General features: G+C 34.4%; 1 protein-coding gene across 1 annotated transcript; it reads left to right on the forward strand.

Moving 5' to 3' along the window:
* The first annotated feature begins 1,674 nt into the window (after window positions 1-1,674).
* Window positions 1,675-5,374, forward strand: rab42a (RAB42, member RAS oncogene family a). The gene is made up of 2 exons (NM_213042.1): window positions 1,675-1,910; window positions 4,591-5,374. The coding sequence occupies exons 1-2, from the start codon at window positions 1,696-1,698 to the stop codon at window positions 5,015-5,017; spliced, it is 642 nt and encodes a 213-aa protein (NP_998207.1). The 5' UTR covers window positions 1,675-1,695; the 3' UTR covers window positions 5,018-5,374.
* The last annotated feature ends 13,329 nt before the right edge of the window (window positions 5,375-18,703 follow it).

Consider the following 18,703-nt stretch of genomic DNA (forward strand, 5'->3'; position numbering starts at 1 on the left):
AATGACATTGTTCAGTCACACAGCTCGATGGGATATGTAGTTTTGTGACTAAATGACGACTGGAATTTCTAATATAGTAATAAGATTATTATTTTTTTATAATGATTGGAATTTTTTATACATAAGAAATGCGTGGCTTCACTCCCTACTTTTCAACATTTTCTGCTGCTTCTGCTGAAATCTTTCCGTATGTGTAATAATAACAAATAATGTGTCCGATTGGTACTATGAAGAACGGTTGTCAATTGACTCTGATTTCAGTTAGATAGGTTTCCTTTAATTCTCTTAATTTATTTATTTTCATACGTTTTTATAAAATTGTAATTAACTTAACCCTTTCTTTGTTTTGTTAGTCTTTTTTTTTTTCTCTGCAGCTAATGTAGCTTGTATTTTTCCTCATTCGTATCTCTCTTATATTGATCTCCTGATTGTGGTTGTATATTTTTGTTCTTGAATAAAAAAAATTAAGAAAAAAAATGAAAGAAAAAAAGATGTTGTTTGAATCTCGCAACACTGTTTTATTTAGGCAACTTAAATAATTATCTTAAAATAAAATAGTAATACTCATATGCACAAAATAAACAAATAAACTATGTTTAAAAAATGGGACAACCGTTCTCAGCTGAAAATGGCCTTGCTCAAACAAATGAATAAATTAACAAACAAAGAAATGAACAAGATTATGGCAATCTATACAATTATGACATTTGGATTAGTAACATCTGGTTGGTTAGATAACAAGCGAATTAACGACTACTACTAATACTATTATTATTATTATTATTATTATTATTATTATTATTATTATTATTATTATATTATTATTATTATTATCATTAAAGTCTATCGGATTTACTGGACAGTACTTGTTTTGACCACACGCCCCCCAGCCGCACATTTATCATTCAGCACCATGGACAGAGTAAGCAGACTCCACTAGGATAGATCCAGGAACACAGGCCTTCAGTAACCACAAATACATAAATACAGAGGATAAATACAGATATTATCATGCCATACGATGCGGTCTTACATTTGGGTTAAGAAATCATGCTCCGGGTGCAGGGTTATAGCCGCGTTTGTGATGCCAAACGTGAGAAGAAACGACTAACGTTAGATTATTTGCTGCTGTCACTTACTGTAAGCAAAAAAAAAAAAAAAAAAACTCAAGTAAAACGCACTGGAGTAGAAAAAGATAAGTGAGAATATATTATCATTGTTAAATAGCCTAGGCCTACATTTTTTACATTTATTACATTTTATTGTACACTAAGGCTGTTAGAGTTTTCTTTTATCACTGATGTTGTAACAGCAATAAACATCGAGGGGCCCTTACACGAACTTTACCCCTGTTTTTATAGGTTAAAATAATCTCAATCCATCTTTGCTCATCGCATTTTAGTGAATCAAACACTTCATATGCTAAACAGATCATAATAATATAGCCTATGAAAATCTTATTTCGCAATACATGTATCGCTTCATCATATGCTTAAATGAAAGTAATTCGGTTACACATTAGTTAAGAAATGAGATGTGAACATTAGCGCATCACATGACTGCAGCACATTCACCTCTCCTCTCGCCCGCCCCCACCTCTTCTCTCCTCTCCGCTCCATACTGCCCAATGTAAACACCGTTAGCGCTCCTGCTTTGTCTTTGAGTCTGTGGCTGGAGCTTTTGACTCGCCATGCCATGGATACTTTATGGCAGTACCAGTTCAGGATCATTTTACTCGGGGACTCGACGGTGGGCAAATCATCTTTGCTCAAGAGGTTCACGGATGGCATATACAGCGATGTAGCGGATCCGACGGTCGGTGTGGATTTCTACGCCCGTTCAATAGACATCGAACCTGGGGTTAAAATCAAACTACAGTTATGGGATACAGCCGGACAGGAGAGATTCAGGTTAGTGGCCATAAAGTGCTCTGCCATCATCATTAGTAGTAGTGGTATTAGTATTATTATCATTATGCACTGACCATCTGCTGGCTATGTCTTCATGCACTGCATGGACTGAATGTGTGTGTGCATGACTTGGCTGTACGGTTTGTAAAATAGAATGACAGCAAGTATGCATGCATTTTGTGGTGTCATTGGTTGTGTAATATTGTGTGCAGAATTGTGTTTCTAGGTTAACCATTTACTGCAATGCTATATTCTAGAATTCTCTTCCTTTATGTCTGTATTATATCTTCTGGGCTGGGTGTAATAAGGATCAGGCCTAGCAGGCTGTTTATGAATGAATAAAAATGTCTCTTATCTCATTGTTTGTTCCAGTGTCATATGCCTCACCTGTTTAGATTCTGCAATGAGCATGTGTTTGGTTAAGTCCTGTCACTGGGCTTAGATCATGATGTCTCTGATCTGTTTGTCCTATATTTTAAAGCACCACTTGCCTTCAGGGAAGCACAAACATCAGCCTCAGAGCTTTAAAGAACCATTCATCAAAACAAAATCAACCGCCGCAAACATTTTTCTTGTTTATATTGTATTCTGAACAGTCGGGTATAAAAAATTGTATAGACTACTGTATGTATGCGTAAAATAGGCAAATCCTTTTAGTTATATGATTTAGTAGGATTAAATGTGTAATTACAGTTAATTTCAGTAAGGGCAGATAATGCCCCAGGTTATTGCCACCAGAGATCAAGAGTCCCTGAGTGTTTATTTAAAATAATATTTTGAAAGAAAAAAAGCTATTACATATAAAAAAAATACAATAATAAATTAAAAGCTTAGTTTGCTCATTTCTGCTTTTAAAGACTTTTACTTAAACTTATATATACAGTGCATACGGAAAGTATTCATAGCACTTCACTTTGTCCACATTTTTTATGTTACAGGCTACAGCCTTATTCCAAAATGGATTAAATAAATTTATTTCCCCAGAATTCTACACAAAATGCCCCAAATGTCCATGTGAAAAAAGAGTTTTTGATATTGTTGCAAATTTATTAAAAATAAAAAAAATAAAAACTGAAAAATCACATATACATAAGTATTCAAAGCCTTTGCTCAATACTTTGTTGATGCATCTTTGGCAGCAATTACAGCCTATTTGAATATGATGCCACAAGCTTACCAAACCTGTCTTTGGGAACTTTTGCCCATTCCTCTTTGCAGTACCTCTCAAGCTCTATCGGGTTGGAGGGGAAGTGACAGTCTAAAGCCATTTTCAGATCTCTCCAGAGATGTTCAATAGGATTTAGATCTGGACTCTGGCTGGGCCACTCAGGTACATACAACAAGTTCTTGTGAAGCCACTCCATTGATATTTCGGTGGTGTGCTTTGAGTCATTGTCCTGCTGGAAGATGAACCGCCACCCTAGTCTGAGGTCAAGAACACTCTGAAACAGGTTTTTATTCAGGATGTCCCTGTACGTTGCTGCATTCATCTTTCTCTCTATTCTGACTAGTCTTCCAGTTCCTGCTGCTCAAAAACATCCCCATAGCATGATGCTGCCACCACTATGCTTCACTGTAGGGATGGTATTATCCTGGTGATGAGTGGTGTTTAGTTTTCTTCAAAAGTAATGCCTAGCACATACTCCAAAGAGTTGAATCTTAGTCTCATCAGACCGGAGAATTTTATTTCTTATGAGTCTGAGAGTCCTTCCGATGCCTTATTGCAAATTCCTGGTGAGGAGTAGCTTTCGTCTGGCCACTCTACCATACAGGCCTGATTGGTGGATTTCTGCACAGATGATCATCCTTCTGTAAGGTTCTCGTCTCTCCGAAGAAGAACGGTGGAGCTCAGACAGAGTGACCTTCGGGTTATTGATCACCTCCTTGACCAAGACCCTTCTCCCCTTATCGCTCAGCTTAGATGGCCGGTCAGCTCTAGGAAGAGTCCTGGTGGTTCTAAACATCTTCACCTCATGGATGATGGTGGCCACTTTGCTCAATGGAACTTTCAGAGAAGCAAAAAAAAAAAAAACTAATTCTGTAACCTTCCCCTGCCTTGTGCCTCGAGTAAGTCCTGTCTTTGTCTACAGACAATTCCTTTGTCTTCATGCTTAGTTTGTGCTTTGACATGCACTGTCAACTCTGGGACCCTATATAGACAGGTGTATGCCTTTTCAAATCATGTCCAATCAACTAAATTTACCACAGGTGAACTCCAATTAAGCTGCTGAAACAACTTAAGAATGATCAGTGGAAACAGAATGTACCTGAGCTCAAGTTAGAGCTTTGTGGCAAAGACAGTGAATACGTATGCACGTGATTTTTCAGGTTTTTTATATTTAATAAATTTGCAACAATTTCAAAAAACCTTTTTTTCACATTGTCATCATGGGGTATTGTGTGTAAAATTTTGAAGAAATATATAAATCACAGTTCTTTAGTCTGCCTATTCTGTTCTGGTTGTTAGGTAGATTTCATGCATAATATGCATGCATATTACAATAGTCTTCAGTCTTTAAAAATAGATTTTTTGTAGTTTCAAGGGGATGTATAATGTCAAGTTCCCATTTCAAGTTTAATCTTATTACCAAAATGCATGAAAACATTCTTTAGCTGAAAACTTATGGACGCATGGATTTGGTTCTTGGAGTCTTAAAAATGTTTTTCTTCACCCCCTTAGGTCTATCACCACTTCCTACTATCGCAACTCTGTGGGCGGTCTCTTAGTTTTTGACCTGACGAACAGGAAGACCTTTGATCATGTGCGGGAATGGCACCGAGAAGTCAGCGAGCACATCCTGCCTCATCACATGGTCTACATCCTGATCGGCCACAAGAGCGACCTGAGCCGCGATCGCAAGGTGACACGAGATGAGGCCGAGCAGCTAGCGGCCGATCTTGGAATCCGCTATGTGGAAACATCAGCCAAATGCAACAGCAATGTGGAACGTGCTTTCGAGCTGCTCACACGGGACATTTATGAGCTGATGAAGATGGGTGAGATCTCCACTCGTGACGGCTGGGATGGGGTCAAGAGTGGCCTCACTGCCAAAGTTCTTTATCCAGCTGAGGAGGAAGCGGAGCGAGAAAAGAGCTGCAACTGCTGACTTCCACAATCCACCTGTAATTGCACCTGTGTTTCAGTTGGTCGTCGCTCACCTTGGCTTTCACCAGTGTGTCGCATCATGGTCACTGCCTCAGGGCCTGGACCGCTGCACGTACCTTCTTGTTGATGTTTGAGGTTGATGGTATAAGCCACTCAAAGGTGTAGTATATGTGGGCTTGAATGGACAGGTCCTCTTTATATTGTTGGAGATCACCCTATGTTTTCAAGTCTTGTGGATAACATGGATAAACATTGTTTAAGCTCTATCCCATTGTACTTCACATCCTCTGGAGTTTAGTCTTCTTTCTTTCCCTTTTAACATTATTACTGTGGTACAGTTAACGTTTAAAAAAAAAAATTACCCTTCCATTTACTTAGAGATTTAAAGATCCCATAAAATAACAAAACATTGGGATTTTTCCCCCTTTTTTGATGACATTTCTTATTGAAACAGGAAATTTAAGCTGGACATGTAGCATAATGTCTCTTAAAATCTAGAATTAAAACATTTTGTTAGTGCAGTGAACCTTGGTTTGCCACTATAAATTAAGTGAAAAGGGGAAATATATATTTTGGTTCCTTTCCCCAAAAGCAAATTACTGTAAAATGTATTTTAATGGTTTTTAATGGTTTTAATGGTTTAATGGAGTGCATATAACATCTATATGCCTTCAAACCTAAGAGACATGGACGTAAACCACAAATCTCTTGATTCTATGTCTCTTTTGGGAGATTAAGATCTGTTGTAGGTTGGTATGGATGTAATTTCTGCATAAAACTCCTTTCTAATTGATTGATCGGTCTTTGTATGTAATTTTGCACAATATACAATAATCCCTTACTGCTTTATGCAGGTTTTTTGTTACAGCCCAAGTTCTAGAGACATTGTTTGTATAGAGTTAGGAAAGAATAATGAATGCAGCCTATTGTAAAATGTCACCTTGCCCGTGGATATGTGAGTAATAACTACTAGTTATCTGTTCTCTAAAAGAATACACAGCATACATCACATTTCATATGCTCTGTTCTAAAACCCAGTGATCTGCTCACCTAGACAAGATTTTAGTGCTTCACAGATGGACACAATGCTGTTTTAAAATGCTAGTCAGCAACATTGTGCTGCTTTCTAAGACATTTTGGCAGCATCAGGTGTATCATCCTAGATTTCATGAAGTCAAAAGAAATGTTACCAATATAAGTATATCTAATCCAATACTTTAAAACAGCAATCTGATTAAACTGTTTTACTCAGCAGATGTGTGTACTATGTGTTTTTGTGCTTGGTAGTGCATCACATCATTAGCCTAGCTACATCCCAATGACCGTCTAACAAATTGCTTCCTATGAATAGTATGAGGGTTCTATTGTTTAGGATGTAACCTTAAATTTATAAACTTGCAGCATCTGCATATTGTCAGTCAAAATATGCTCTATTTGATATTATGCAGAAGACTAAAAAATAATGACAATGTATCTTCAATCTTTTCAATGTACAGTTGAAAAGTGAAGAAAAAATTGGCTGCTACCATCTTGCCATTCTTGCCACAATCATATCAACCTGCAGCCCAAGACTGGTTACTCACTAAGCAGGACTGAGCCTGGTCAGTACCTGGATGGGAGATCACATGGGAAAACTAGGTTGCTGTTGGAACTGGTGTTAGTGAGGCCAGCAGGGGGCACTCAACCTGCGGTCTGTGAAAGTCTTAATGCCCCTGTAAAGTGATTGGGACACTATACTGTCAGTGAGCGCTGTCGTTAAACCGAGGTCCTGACTCGTTGTGGTCAGTAAAATTCCCATGGCACTTCTCGTAATGAGTGTAACCCCGGTGTCTTGCCCAAATTCCCTCCATCGGTGATACCCATAATGGCCTCCCAATAATCCCCTTCGACTGAATTGGCTTTATCACTGTCTCTCCACTGCACCTATAGCCGGTGTGTGGTGAGCACACTGGGGGCCGTTGTCGCATCATCCAAGTGGATGCTGTACAGTGGTGGTTGTGTGGAGAGCCCCTCTCATGTTTGTGTAGCGCTTTGGGGGTATGGCCATAGAAATTTTCAATACATCTTGCGCTGAGGATGTCATTTGGAGCCCAAGTCTGCTCAGTAGCTACTGTGAAGTGAAATCAAGGTCCAGTCCTCACTTAAGTAATATCACATAATTAATAACAATAAAAAACTTAAGCTTTATTTCATTATCTAGCCAGCCAATAACAATTATTTAATTTGTTAAACAAACTGCAATGATATTTTATATCTTTTTTACTTTAAAAATGTGCCCACAACCACACCTTTGTGTTTGCTAAATGCATCCTAGAAGTGGAGACTGAACTATCAAAGTTTTCCATATTGTGTGTTGCAGCTTATAAGTAAACAACAACAACAACAAAAGCACACACTGTATGAATATGCTTATAACGCATAGTATACTTAGACCTTGACCTAAACACTGAGGTAGCTCACTAGGGTTTGGAACAGAGCTGTAAAGAACTAAATGTAGCTCAATACACAGAATACGCCATATATTGAATTATCAATAATTATCAAAACTCTAGATTTATGATCTTCACTAAGCGAAACTAAACAAACTAATCACAGCACCATCTTCTGTATGTGAATTACCAGCCTGAACTCACGTGAAAACACCACTGCATTATATTTTGTCAGTTTAGTGACTAGTTCATAGGAATTTATAAATGTTCAGTCATACGATTGTTAAAAAGTGGCCTAGCACCAAAGCCCACCCCAAAATCCAACTGTCAAATCGTACTAAATAGGGTATATGCACAACTAGTGTTTCTTCATACTTCCGGTAAACGATTAATGTGATTTTTTTTCAATTATATAAGGTTCCATTAACAGCGTTGATGTTGTAATGTAATTAAAATACTATCAGTTAAATAGACTTAGGCATTCATTTAGCAGTTCAATCGTAAAACGAGATGAAAAGCTGTTTACACACGCAGCCGTCACGATCAGCAAGCAAGCACAGAAAGTCCCTTGAATGCACTGAAGTAAAATAAATGTTCATATTATAAAGACATTGAGCTGGAAAATTTAATTTAATGCAGTGCTTCTTGTACAATTTGAGACCCTCTTTATATCGTATATCAATCAGGCAGTTGAGATCGTTGATTTTTTAAAGAATTCCCCCTTAACGTGCTGATTTTGTAACTGCATACAGTTAACCGGAAGTGCCTGACCTAGGTTACTACAAAATTAAAAGTCCTTCTGCATACTTCTGCATATACCCTTTTGTACTAAAGAGATCATGCAAATACATTAAAATTATCTACCAAATTAAAAAGTTTTGAATTGCTGTGAGATAGCGTCGATATTACAATTTCCAACAGCAGCAATTTAACAGGAAATATTACTGTAGGAGGGACCCAAGCATATCTATAAACCTTAATATCATAGAGACCCTTAAGTGGGCTTTTTTGACTTTTGCTAACCACTTAGTCATGCTTTCAAATAACTAAATATAGCAGCAATGCCCCTGCAGCCGCCCACAAGCGCTTTTCAAAATGTACTTTCTTTTATTTTCTGAACTCACCAACATTAAGATTTTGATACCGTCAGCATCGATCATGTTTCAGGCACTGAGTACATAAGAAGCCAAAAGTGTCTCTGAGTAGCCCAGACAATGCACTTCCGATCAGGACAGAGCCTGAACAGATATAAGACACTCCATTTCACCAGCATGTCAGCAAGACTTGAGTTATGCCGGCTGTAAAGAGATTTAGCATCCAGCATAGCTAAGCGTCTTAAGCTCTATCATGTGCTGTTGGCTTTAATGGGTGCGCGTGTCTGTATGCACAACAAAATGTATTGTAAATAGCAGGAGGGCACCATGTACTTAAATGTCAGGTGAGGCTTTGGTGGAAGCTAAAGGTTTATGTGGTTTAGCCTTATATAGTACACATACTTAGTGGGTAATTCAGAGCCATTGTGGGAATAGAATATGTGACCATGGACCACAAAAAGAGTTATTAGTCATAATAAAAAATCAGTTTTTAATGTTTCTATAACATCTGAAAGCTGAATATACAATTTTAAAATTGATGTATACATTTTAATATAGGACAATATTTGGGTGAGATACAACTATTTGCATCTGAAATATTTACATCTAAAGTCTTAAGGCAATCTGAAAAAGAAATTACTGGGAAAATTGCCTTTAAAGTTGTACAAATGAAGTTCTTAGGAATGCAACATTTGGGCTTTGGTATATTTACAGTAGAAAATTTATTAAATATCTTAATGGAAAATGATCTTAAGGTTCTAATAAGTTTTGGCTTGAAAGGAAAGTTGCTCGTTTTGACCCATACAATGTATTTTTAATTTATCAATGCAAAGTAAGACATTTTTTGTGGTCCATGGTCACATACAGGAAACTATTTTCTGTGCCAGCAGAACATTGTAACTGCACATCTTTTGATTTTAAAGATTTTCAGAAAATGCCAAATTAACTTCTATGTAACATATACAGTAGAGAGAGAGTCATACTTTAAGTGTTTAAATGCAAAAAAAAGGCTAAATGCAATCCGAAATGTTCTACTATTTCATTTTAAAGGTAACAAAAAGAACCCATTCATCACCATAAAAATTATATTACTGAACGTACACACAGGAACCTGTGGGAAAAAAAAAAAATCGGGTTTTTTTTTACATGATTTGATATGACATCTGAACTCTTCACCAAGTCCACAGACTTCCCCACAGAATGTGCAAAGAAAACTAAGAGTAAATTCTGTTGAGTTTGATCCAAGTGCTTTAGGACAATCAGGTTTCTGTGCTCTTTTGTTGTGCAGATGAAAAGCCATCAGAAAATTTGTGAATGAAGTTGCAGGAAACAAAAGGCTGTTTACAGTCAAATGACTAAATGACAGTTCATTTGAAGGGATAGTTCAACAAAAACTGAAAACTATTTGATCAATTACTCACCATTCATTTGTTTCAAACCTGTTTGACTTACCTTTTACCATTAAACACAAAAGAAGATATTTTGAAGAAAGCTGGAAACCAGAATTCACTGACTTCAGTATTTCTTGTACACTGTAAAAAAAACATTCTTTCATTTTCTTTTCGGCTTAGTCCCTTTATTAATCCGGGGTCGCCACAGCCGAATGAACAGCCAACTTATCCAGCATATGTTTTATGCAGGGGATGCCCTTCCAACTTCTTGCTTTCTTGCTGTTTGATTGTACTACCCACTGCGTGACCGTGATGCCACTGTAAAAACAAGTCCAATAAAAAAAAAAAAACACAGAAGAAACCAAGTAATTTTTTTGCCAGTATATTTTCTGTTAAGTTATTGCTTGATTTAAATGTTTTAATTTTGTAAATTTGCAGTATATACTGAGTACAATTTACCTCCTCTTAAGTCAATGTTTATACAGAAACATTTTACTGTTCATTCCATAAATTTGTAAAAAAAAATTTACCTAATAGATTTTGCTAAACTGCAATAAAGTATCATTAGCAGACCCATTGTGGTTTTTAAAACAGGGTATTAAAATGAAGCACAATGTACACAAAACAATATTTATTTATTTTTTTTTACATTTGAATTCAGTAACTTTTGTAGTACAATCGTAAACTAAAATCAACACAACTGAAATCGGTAAATTAGAAAATAATCAAAAAAATGTAACAATATGATAAAATATGATATATTATAAAGTAATGAAATTGATTAATGTTATACAAGATAATTAAATAAACAGGGCTGCAGCTTTTAAAGTATTTCAAGGAAGAGTTCACAAAAAAATTTGAATTACACTACTGGTCAATAGTTTGGGGTCAGTGGGATTTTAAAATGTTTTAAAATAAGCTTTTCCTGCTCACCAATTATTGCACTATAAAGTAATAAATAGATTATCATTTATTTTAATAATTTATTCCAGTGATTTTATTGATGAATTTTCAGCTTCTTGAACTCCAGTCTTCAAAGTTACATGATCCTTCAGAAATCACTTGTTTTATTATAATTATTATTATTATTACTATTATTATTATTATTATTAATATTATTAATGGTAATAGAAATACAAGCAGTAATGACTGGAATAATAATTTCATTTGAAAATACACACAATAAGTAATAAATACATGTTTAATAAATAAGTATTTAACCATTTTTGTTTTTACATTTAATAGATGCTGCCTTGATAAACAGGAGAGTTTTCTTTAAAAAGCACCAAATAAAACATATTTTTAAAAAAAAGACCCCAAACTTTCACCGGTGTGTATGTCATCATTTACTCAGTCAATAGATACTGGTCTCAGCTTTCTTCAAAATATCTTCATTTGTGATCAAAAGAATAAAACAGAACAATAAAGGTTAGGATTAGAATCACTTGTGGGTGCGTAAATAGAGTGTAAATGTAGAACTATCTCTTTATCAAATCTGCAACTGCAACTCATTCTCAGGCTTTTCTCCTCATCCGAAATAAACACTTCTAGAACAGGGTTTATTTGTGCAGATTTTTTATTTTATTTTTTTGTTTGTTTTCTATTACATGATGTTTGCTGTAACATAAATGCTTTGGCTGAGACTTGGCAATGACTCTTTGTTTACAATAATGCTTGTGGAAAATTGGGATCTGTAAATAGTTTACAAGGATGAGAAATAGAGGATGAATGCAATCGGATAAAAAAATGTTAATGCAAATCACTCATGTGAAAATAACCAAATGCAGTGTGAAAAGACTTGTGGAATCACATTCTGAACAAGATATTTACAATTATAATATGTTGAGGAAATGATCAAAATCATCAATTTTAAAAGGAGTTTGTTTAAATAGAGTATTGTTTAAAAATGGATTTAAAAAAAAGTGACTGCTTCTGTTGCGTTGTGGTCACTAAATGGTTTTGCACAATTTGACAGCTATAGTTTCTATGGCAACCGCATTCATTAAACACACATGCCATATTAACTGCACAATGTTCCTCGTGTACTAATTCCCAGATGAATTCATTGTGATTTAAAAATAAGAGATGTGTATTTCCCTAAAGCCTTTCAAAATGGTGGTGCCAAAAACATTTTACACTCCCCCTGGTGGTCAGGCCTATGATTTCAATTAATAATAAGAAGGGGCTCCAGGGAAATTTATCACAGTGATCTTAAATAAACAATGTAAATGAAACAAGATGATTATGGATTATAGATAATAGAACATTTCATTATAGCAGCAGGACGTTGATTAGTCATCCACACTCACTGTCCATATAAACACATCTGTACAGGCCTTTATAGGGGCTCACTGACGTGGATCAGCAGAGTAAAATGTATTGCACATTTTAGATGTTAATCAACTGTAATGAATGCTAAAGTCAATAGTAAAGATGTACATCAAGCTCTGGGCATTGTAAACTGTCAATATCTTTGCATTGTGGTTTGGTAAATGTCATATAAATTTCATTATGTTTAAATAAAATTAGGATTTAGATCAGTTTTCTTTTAATCTCTTCATTGAGTTGTGCTTTTATTTTGAGGACAAAGCATGTTATGTGAAATGATTTCCAATACTGTGTAAATTAATCCCCACACTATGTGCATTTCTCTTTTTTGGGATTTTTGTTTGTTTGTTTTTGCAAGTGGTATAAGCGCTGGTAGGTAAACTTGGTGTGTATCAGTTTTGAAGACTATACTGTAAAACCCAAAATGTCAAGGTAACACTAATTAATTGAGGAAAACGATTGCTACAAATCATTTAAGTTAAAAAACCAACTGAGTTAGTAAAACCCAATAAGTTAAGGCAACTTATAACGTTTGAGTTAAACAAATAACTATATGAGGACTGTGAACATTTAAGTTGAGGTATTGTGGTATTTAATAAACTCATTACCTTCAACACAGTTCAAAACTCTTTTCAAATAAATAAAATTAACTGTTTGTAAATTTAATAACCACACTCATTTCATTTAATACAGTTGATAGTTGGGTTTTACAGTTTAGTAATACGAAAATGTCTATATGATTTATAATTTGACAAATTTGTAATATTTTCTGTCTTTCTTTCTGATATATTATATGAGACTTGCTTTGTCCCTAATTAGCGGATCTAATTGGATTCGCATTGTAAACATTAAATAAAAGTTAAAATTTATTATTTTTTATTTAATTTCATATATTAGGTTTTTAGTTAGGAGAGCTCTTAAAATCATTCTGCATAAATACACAGATTTTTAAACAAAATTCTCAGCAGAAATAGCAAAAATGTCTGCAGACTCTGTCTGGCCCTATAGTTATAAGTTTAAGTTAAATTTTTTTGTTGTTGTTGTTGATGATGTTCTGCAGAATTGCTAAATACATTTTTTTTCTATATTTAAATTAAATTAAAATGCCATGTAATATGATAAATAGAATTTAAATATTGTTAAAAAAAACTTAAGGAAGGTTAATAAATATTATTTTGTGCACATCAAATTTTAAAAAATAATTTTAGTATTTTTTTGAATAAATTGTTACAGTAAAATAACTATTAAAATGTTATACCCTGCAATTAAAAAAAAGAGTTAAATTTACAGTAAAATGTATTCACTTTTTATTCTACCGGTGAAAATATGGTGTAAACAACTTATGGTAAACTATTGTATTTCATTAGTTCATGATGTTAATATACCAATGTTTTAAAGTACTAACATCTACACATTTTATCTTTGTTATGCAAACAAAGACCAATGTGGTGAAGTCACACGATGAATCCATTATAATAACAAAAAGCTTACTCAATAGCAGAGAAACATCCGGAAGGCAGGGTTATTAACACAACAACTACTCACCATGATACACATATAAAAACTAAAGTAAACATTATTCATCAATATTAGATATAAAATAAAATATGTACAAAACTTTTAAAAAGTAGAACCAAATTAATGTAAAAAATAAGAATAAGTAAAAAAAAAAAGTTAAATTTGATTTCATGCCAAAAAAAAACAAAAAAACAAAAAAAACAGGCCCATTCTTGAATCAAACTACTCCTGGGTGCTCTAGTTAGATTGACTAATTTTACTGTGATTGGCCATTGTGTTGAAAAACATTGTAAGAAACAGATGTGATTGGCTGTATTGTGCCATGTAAATAAAGAAGCATGCAATGTTCTCCATAGCAAAACAAATTTGCCCTGCATATTTACGAAATCCAAAATGCTACCAAAATCCTCTTATTGTTTTAACCTAATATGTTTTTTTATTTATTTATTTGAGGATGTTGATCTCACCCTCAAGCACACTCTGCACTATGTTGTGCTTTAATGAGTCTTGTAAGACTGGAAATGCAATCTTATAGCAATTTCTATCATTTTGATTTGAATGAAATGTATAATCTCAATCAAACAGTGAAATATGAACAGGCCTTCTTTTGAAGAAGTTAAAACTACGTATTTGTTTGGAATCTTTTTAAATGTCAAATTCCTCTCTAAAAAACATCCCTATTGTCTGTTCACTTTGAAGGACATGTTGCCTTGTATAGGAGTCTGAGGATGTAAAGGCACTCTTATGTCATTGTGAAACTACATTTGGTGAAAGGAGCAATAAAGCATTTCTTTTACAAGCATTGTTTTAGTGACACATTGTACAACAAAACAGTAGATCCTCATACAAAAAAAATTTAGACTCTGTATTTAATTGTCTTTTTTCTATACACTATTATGTCATCAAAATGTTGTATTAACGCAATATCACACTCTTAGAAATGTGTTATGGCTGTATATTGTCACTGGTGAGACACTACACACAACGCACACCTGCCACCAGTACTGATATACAGCCATATCGTACTGCTACTAGTGTAATATTGCGCATAAATATATATTATGTCACCTTGGATTTATAAGGTTCTATCTGCGTTCTGAATGTTATATATGATACACATATATATTCTTTTTTTGATAATTTAAAGTTTGCTCTATGTGAATTAATCACAGGTATGTTTTAAAGGACACTTTTCGAATTAATAATAAAAAAAAATTGGGGTTAAAGTCAGTGCAGTTTATGTTGTAGATAACAAATAAAAGGTACTGTCAGGTTTCCCACAAATCTGATTTATTAATTGAAAAATACATAATCTTGTTGCAGTGATTAACACTGTGGAGAGGGGATCAGGGATTCTCCAGCAGCTCCTGTGTCAGTTGCTTGAGGATCATTTGTTATGACTTTTCTGTTTTTTTGCCAGGCATTAATGCTCAATGTAAGCACGTGGAGATCTGGCATGGGTGGCAAACTACAGGCAGGCATTCCCAAAGCAAAAGCAACCTTTTTTACATGACGCATCAGATGATCATGGATGATAAGACTTCCTCTTAATCAAGACCCAGATGCAGATACCTTGGACATACCTTGGGATAAGGTAGAAGAATAGAAAAGGCAGAGATTCGGTGTGGAGCATTTATGAAAACCGGCTGAAATGCTGAAATGTTGGTAAAATATAAACCAAAGACGTAAACAATAGTCAATGCTAACAAACTGCATGTTGAAGATGATCTAATGAGTGGTTATTTAAGTAACTGTAGCTTTTCTATCAGCTTAAACTGATAGTCATTCTCCTCTGACCACTGACATTAAAAATATATTTTTGCACTCGGAACTGTCATCATTCAATAAATATTTCCTCTTTTTTGGTCCACTATATGTAAACTCAGATTGTCATGAGTGAACATTGCAGTGGATCAGTAGTTTCTGAAGTACTCAGATCTTCAAATATAGCCTTTCTCCCCTTTTTTGATAATCAGTTGGAATTTTAGTTGACTTGACCGTCTTGATTGTAAATAGATTGAGGCTCATGCACATCCTAACATGTTCTTGATAAAGTGGCATTATATTGATACTGGGATTCTAAAGTTTAAACCAATACAGAAAATATGTTCACACTTATAAGGTGGCTTTAATAATATGGCCACTATATAAAAATGGCCACTCATAGTAAATGCCTACACATATTTTAAAGAATTTCAGGCATGGTTAGGTTTAGGAATGAGGCTTATATGTTAGTGTTTTGGGGGAAAGTTCAGATAAAAAAAAAAAACTGATGGAAATGAATGATCTAATGGAAATTAACTTATTATGGAAAGTGCCATCAATTTTTTTCTTCTAAAATGAGCATTTTTAAGGCTCCTGTGTGTAGGTTCAATATTTTCGATTTTATGGCAAAGAATAGGTTCTTTTCATTACGTTTAAAGTGAAATAACTGAACAAAAACATATGAGCCTGATAAAAACATTCATTTAAAAAGAAAATGTCAGGCAACACAGAAGTTTTTGCATCTGATTTCTTCACATGATATGTATAGTAACCATTTAAAATGGTGTGAGACAATAAAAATAATTCTTCTTTTTGCAGTTTTCTAGTATAAAGCAGTTATTTATGTAAATTTGTTAGCATAACAGCTGAGCTGCTTATGTGTAAACTCAAGGATAATGTTGTCCAGTAAGATTTAATAAATATCCAAATAGCATCTTGCGCAGCAGGGGAAGCAAGAACATCTGATCAATGTTGCAAAGTCACAATCGGCCTAGATTTAAAATTTTAATCCTGGTGTGCTGTTGGGGACGTTTTTACCCACTCTGAGGTGATTTTGAGTCTTAATTTGGCCAGAACTTTCAGCAAATGGAATGATTTTTGGTGACAAATCTCATTTTGACATATATTTTAGGAAAATGCTTTGAAACTTAAAAAATATATATATTTATTTGCCATGGCAGGATATAATTATGCATCCTTGATTGTTTGTGATTTTCCCTGGGGGGAGGTAAAATTTGTAATTTTACTGCTGTACATCAGTTACAGCTTATATATGATGTGTGTGTGTGTGTGTGTGTGTGTGTGTGTGTGTGTGTGTGTGTGTGTGTGTGTGTGTGTGTGTGTGTGTGTGTGTGTGTGTGTGTGTGTGTGTGTGTGTGTGTGTGTGAGTGTGTGTGTGAGTGAGAGAGAGAGAGAGAGAGAGAGAGAGAGAGAGAGAGACCTTTGCACACTTACCTCAATCCTCAATATGTTAGAAAATCAAGCAGTTTCAGCTCTCAGAACATAGTAAACAGTGTACTATGTACGCACACTGTAGTTTGCTGTTTTACTCCATAGAACTTCACATAAAAGCCAGACACTTATTTGCCTAAAGTGCAAATGCTGCCAACTGTTGATCAACAGTAAAAATGACATATTTTACCTTTTCACAACAGGGAAAAGCACCAACAATCAACAATGTGTGATTACATAGTATAAAGGCTTTTAAAGCATAAAAAAATTGTCATTATAAAGGAGGTCAGTGAGCCAAAAAACATCCACAAACATAACGAAAGAGTTGTCAATTCGTTATTTATTTATTTTTTTTATTTGGTATATTGTAAACCCGATGGTTCATTCCACTGTGGCGACCCCTGATGAATAAAGGAACTAAGCTGAAGGAAAATGAATGAATGAATTAATGAATAATGTAAATCTAACACAATCTCACGGGAGTCACGGCAATTCATAACATTTTGCTTAAGTGGCTAATTTGTATGAAATCACATGATCTCATTTGTACAATTTAGTACGATTTGCTTATCCCCCAATGATGGTTGGGTTTAGAGGCAGGGTTTGGTGCCATGCCTCCTTTTTAAAATTGTACATTTTTGTATGACTGAACTCGAATTTCACGAATTCATCTGACTTAGCCACTAAACTGAAAAAAATACAAAACTAGTTAGGTTTTCTTGTAAGATCAGGCTAGTGAAATATCTAAGTGTGGTCTCAGATATTTGACCTGAATAAATACAAGGAAATAAAACAGTGCTGCATAGTAAACCATCAACCAGAAAAATGTGCACATACACATAATTGTTGTCAAAAATAAATAAATAAATAAATAAATAAAACTATAATATACATCACAACACGCAAAAACAACACATGATGTATGTTTATTTATAATATAATGACTTGCTTAGCAAAAGATTTATTCAGTAACTTGTTTTTGATATTCTAACAGTTCTTCCCACAAATTAAAAATCAAAAGATGTTATGACTTGATGTCCATTTAATCTAGTATCAACAATTAGGTGCTCTGCTCTTACATTAGGGAAAGTGAAGCAGCTGCAGCTGAAGTAAAGTTGATTCATCACTGATTTTATTCTTATTTTGATTGTGACAATTTAACAAATTGAGTGTGTTGTCACAGCAAATATGCAAAAATAGGGACAAGCTATCTAAGCACAGCTTGAAGGCAATTATCAACAGGCAGGTAGTAATGCAACATGAAACTTGAAAAAATTCTTGTTGAACCAAACATTAATAGCATGTGCTTAACTACAAAATTGTGTCAGTGTTTTAACGTGGCCTAATTTGAGTACTTCTTACAATGTAAGAAGTAAATGTGTGTGTACCAAGACTGAGTTTTTGTTTAGCGTAATTAGCTGAACTTGTCATTTGTAAACCCTCTAAAAGTAGGTATAGCATCTTTAGATGTAATTTCCCAGCCACTTATATTTTTGAAATAGTGAATTTGTTACATCGTTCACATAGTGAACATCCTCAAATAAATAATAAAAAAAAAACATATAAGGTTAAAACAATAAGAGGATTTTGGTAGAATTTTGGATTTCGTAAATATGCAGGGCAAATTTGTTTTGCTATGGAGAACATTGCATATAGTGAACTGCAGAATGAACCGACACTGGAAGCTCATTTCTTTTGAGAATTGTGTTAT

Source organism: Danio rerio, chromosome 19, assembly GCF_052040795.2.
Source record: "Danio rerio strain M-AB ecotype USA chromosome 19, GRCz13ab, whole genome shotgun sequence".
Classification (NCBI taxonomy): domain Eukaryota; kingdom Metazoa; phylum Chordata; class Actinopteri; order Cypriniformes; family Danionidae; genus Danio; species Danio rerio.

Coding starts and splice junctions, on each gene's coding strand:
- rab42a (NM_213042.1), top strand. CDS start 1,696: ATGGATACTTTATGGCAGTACCAGTTCAGGATCATTTTACTCGGGGAC. Junction 1,911..4,590: donor GCCGGACAGGAGAGATTCAG/GTTAGTGGCCAT, acceptor TCACCCCCTTAG/GTCTATCACCACTTCCTACT.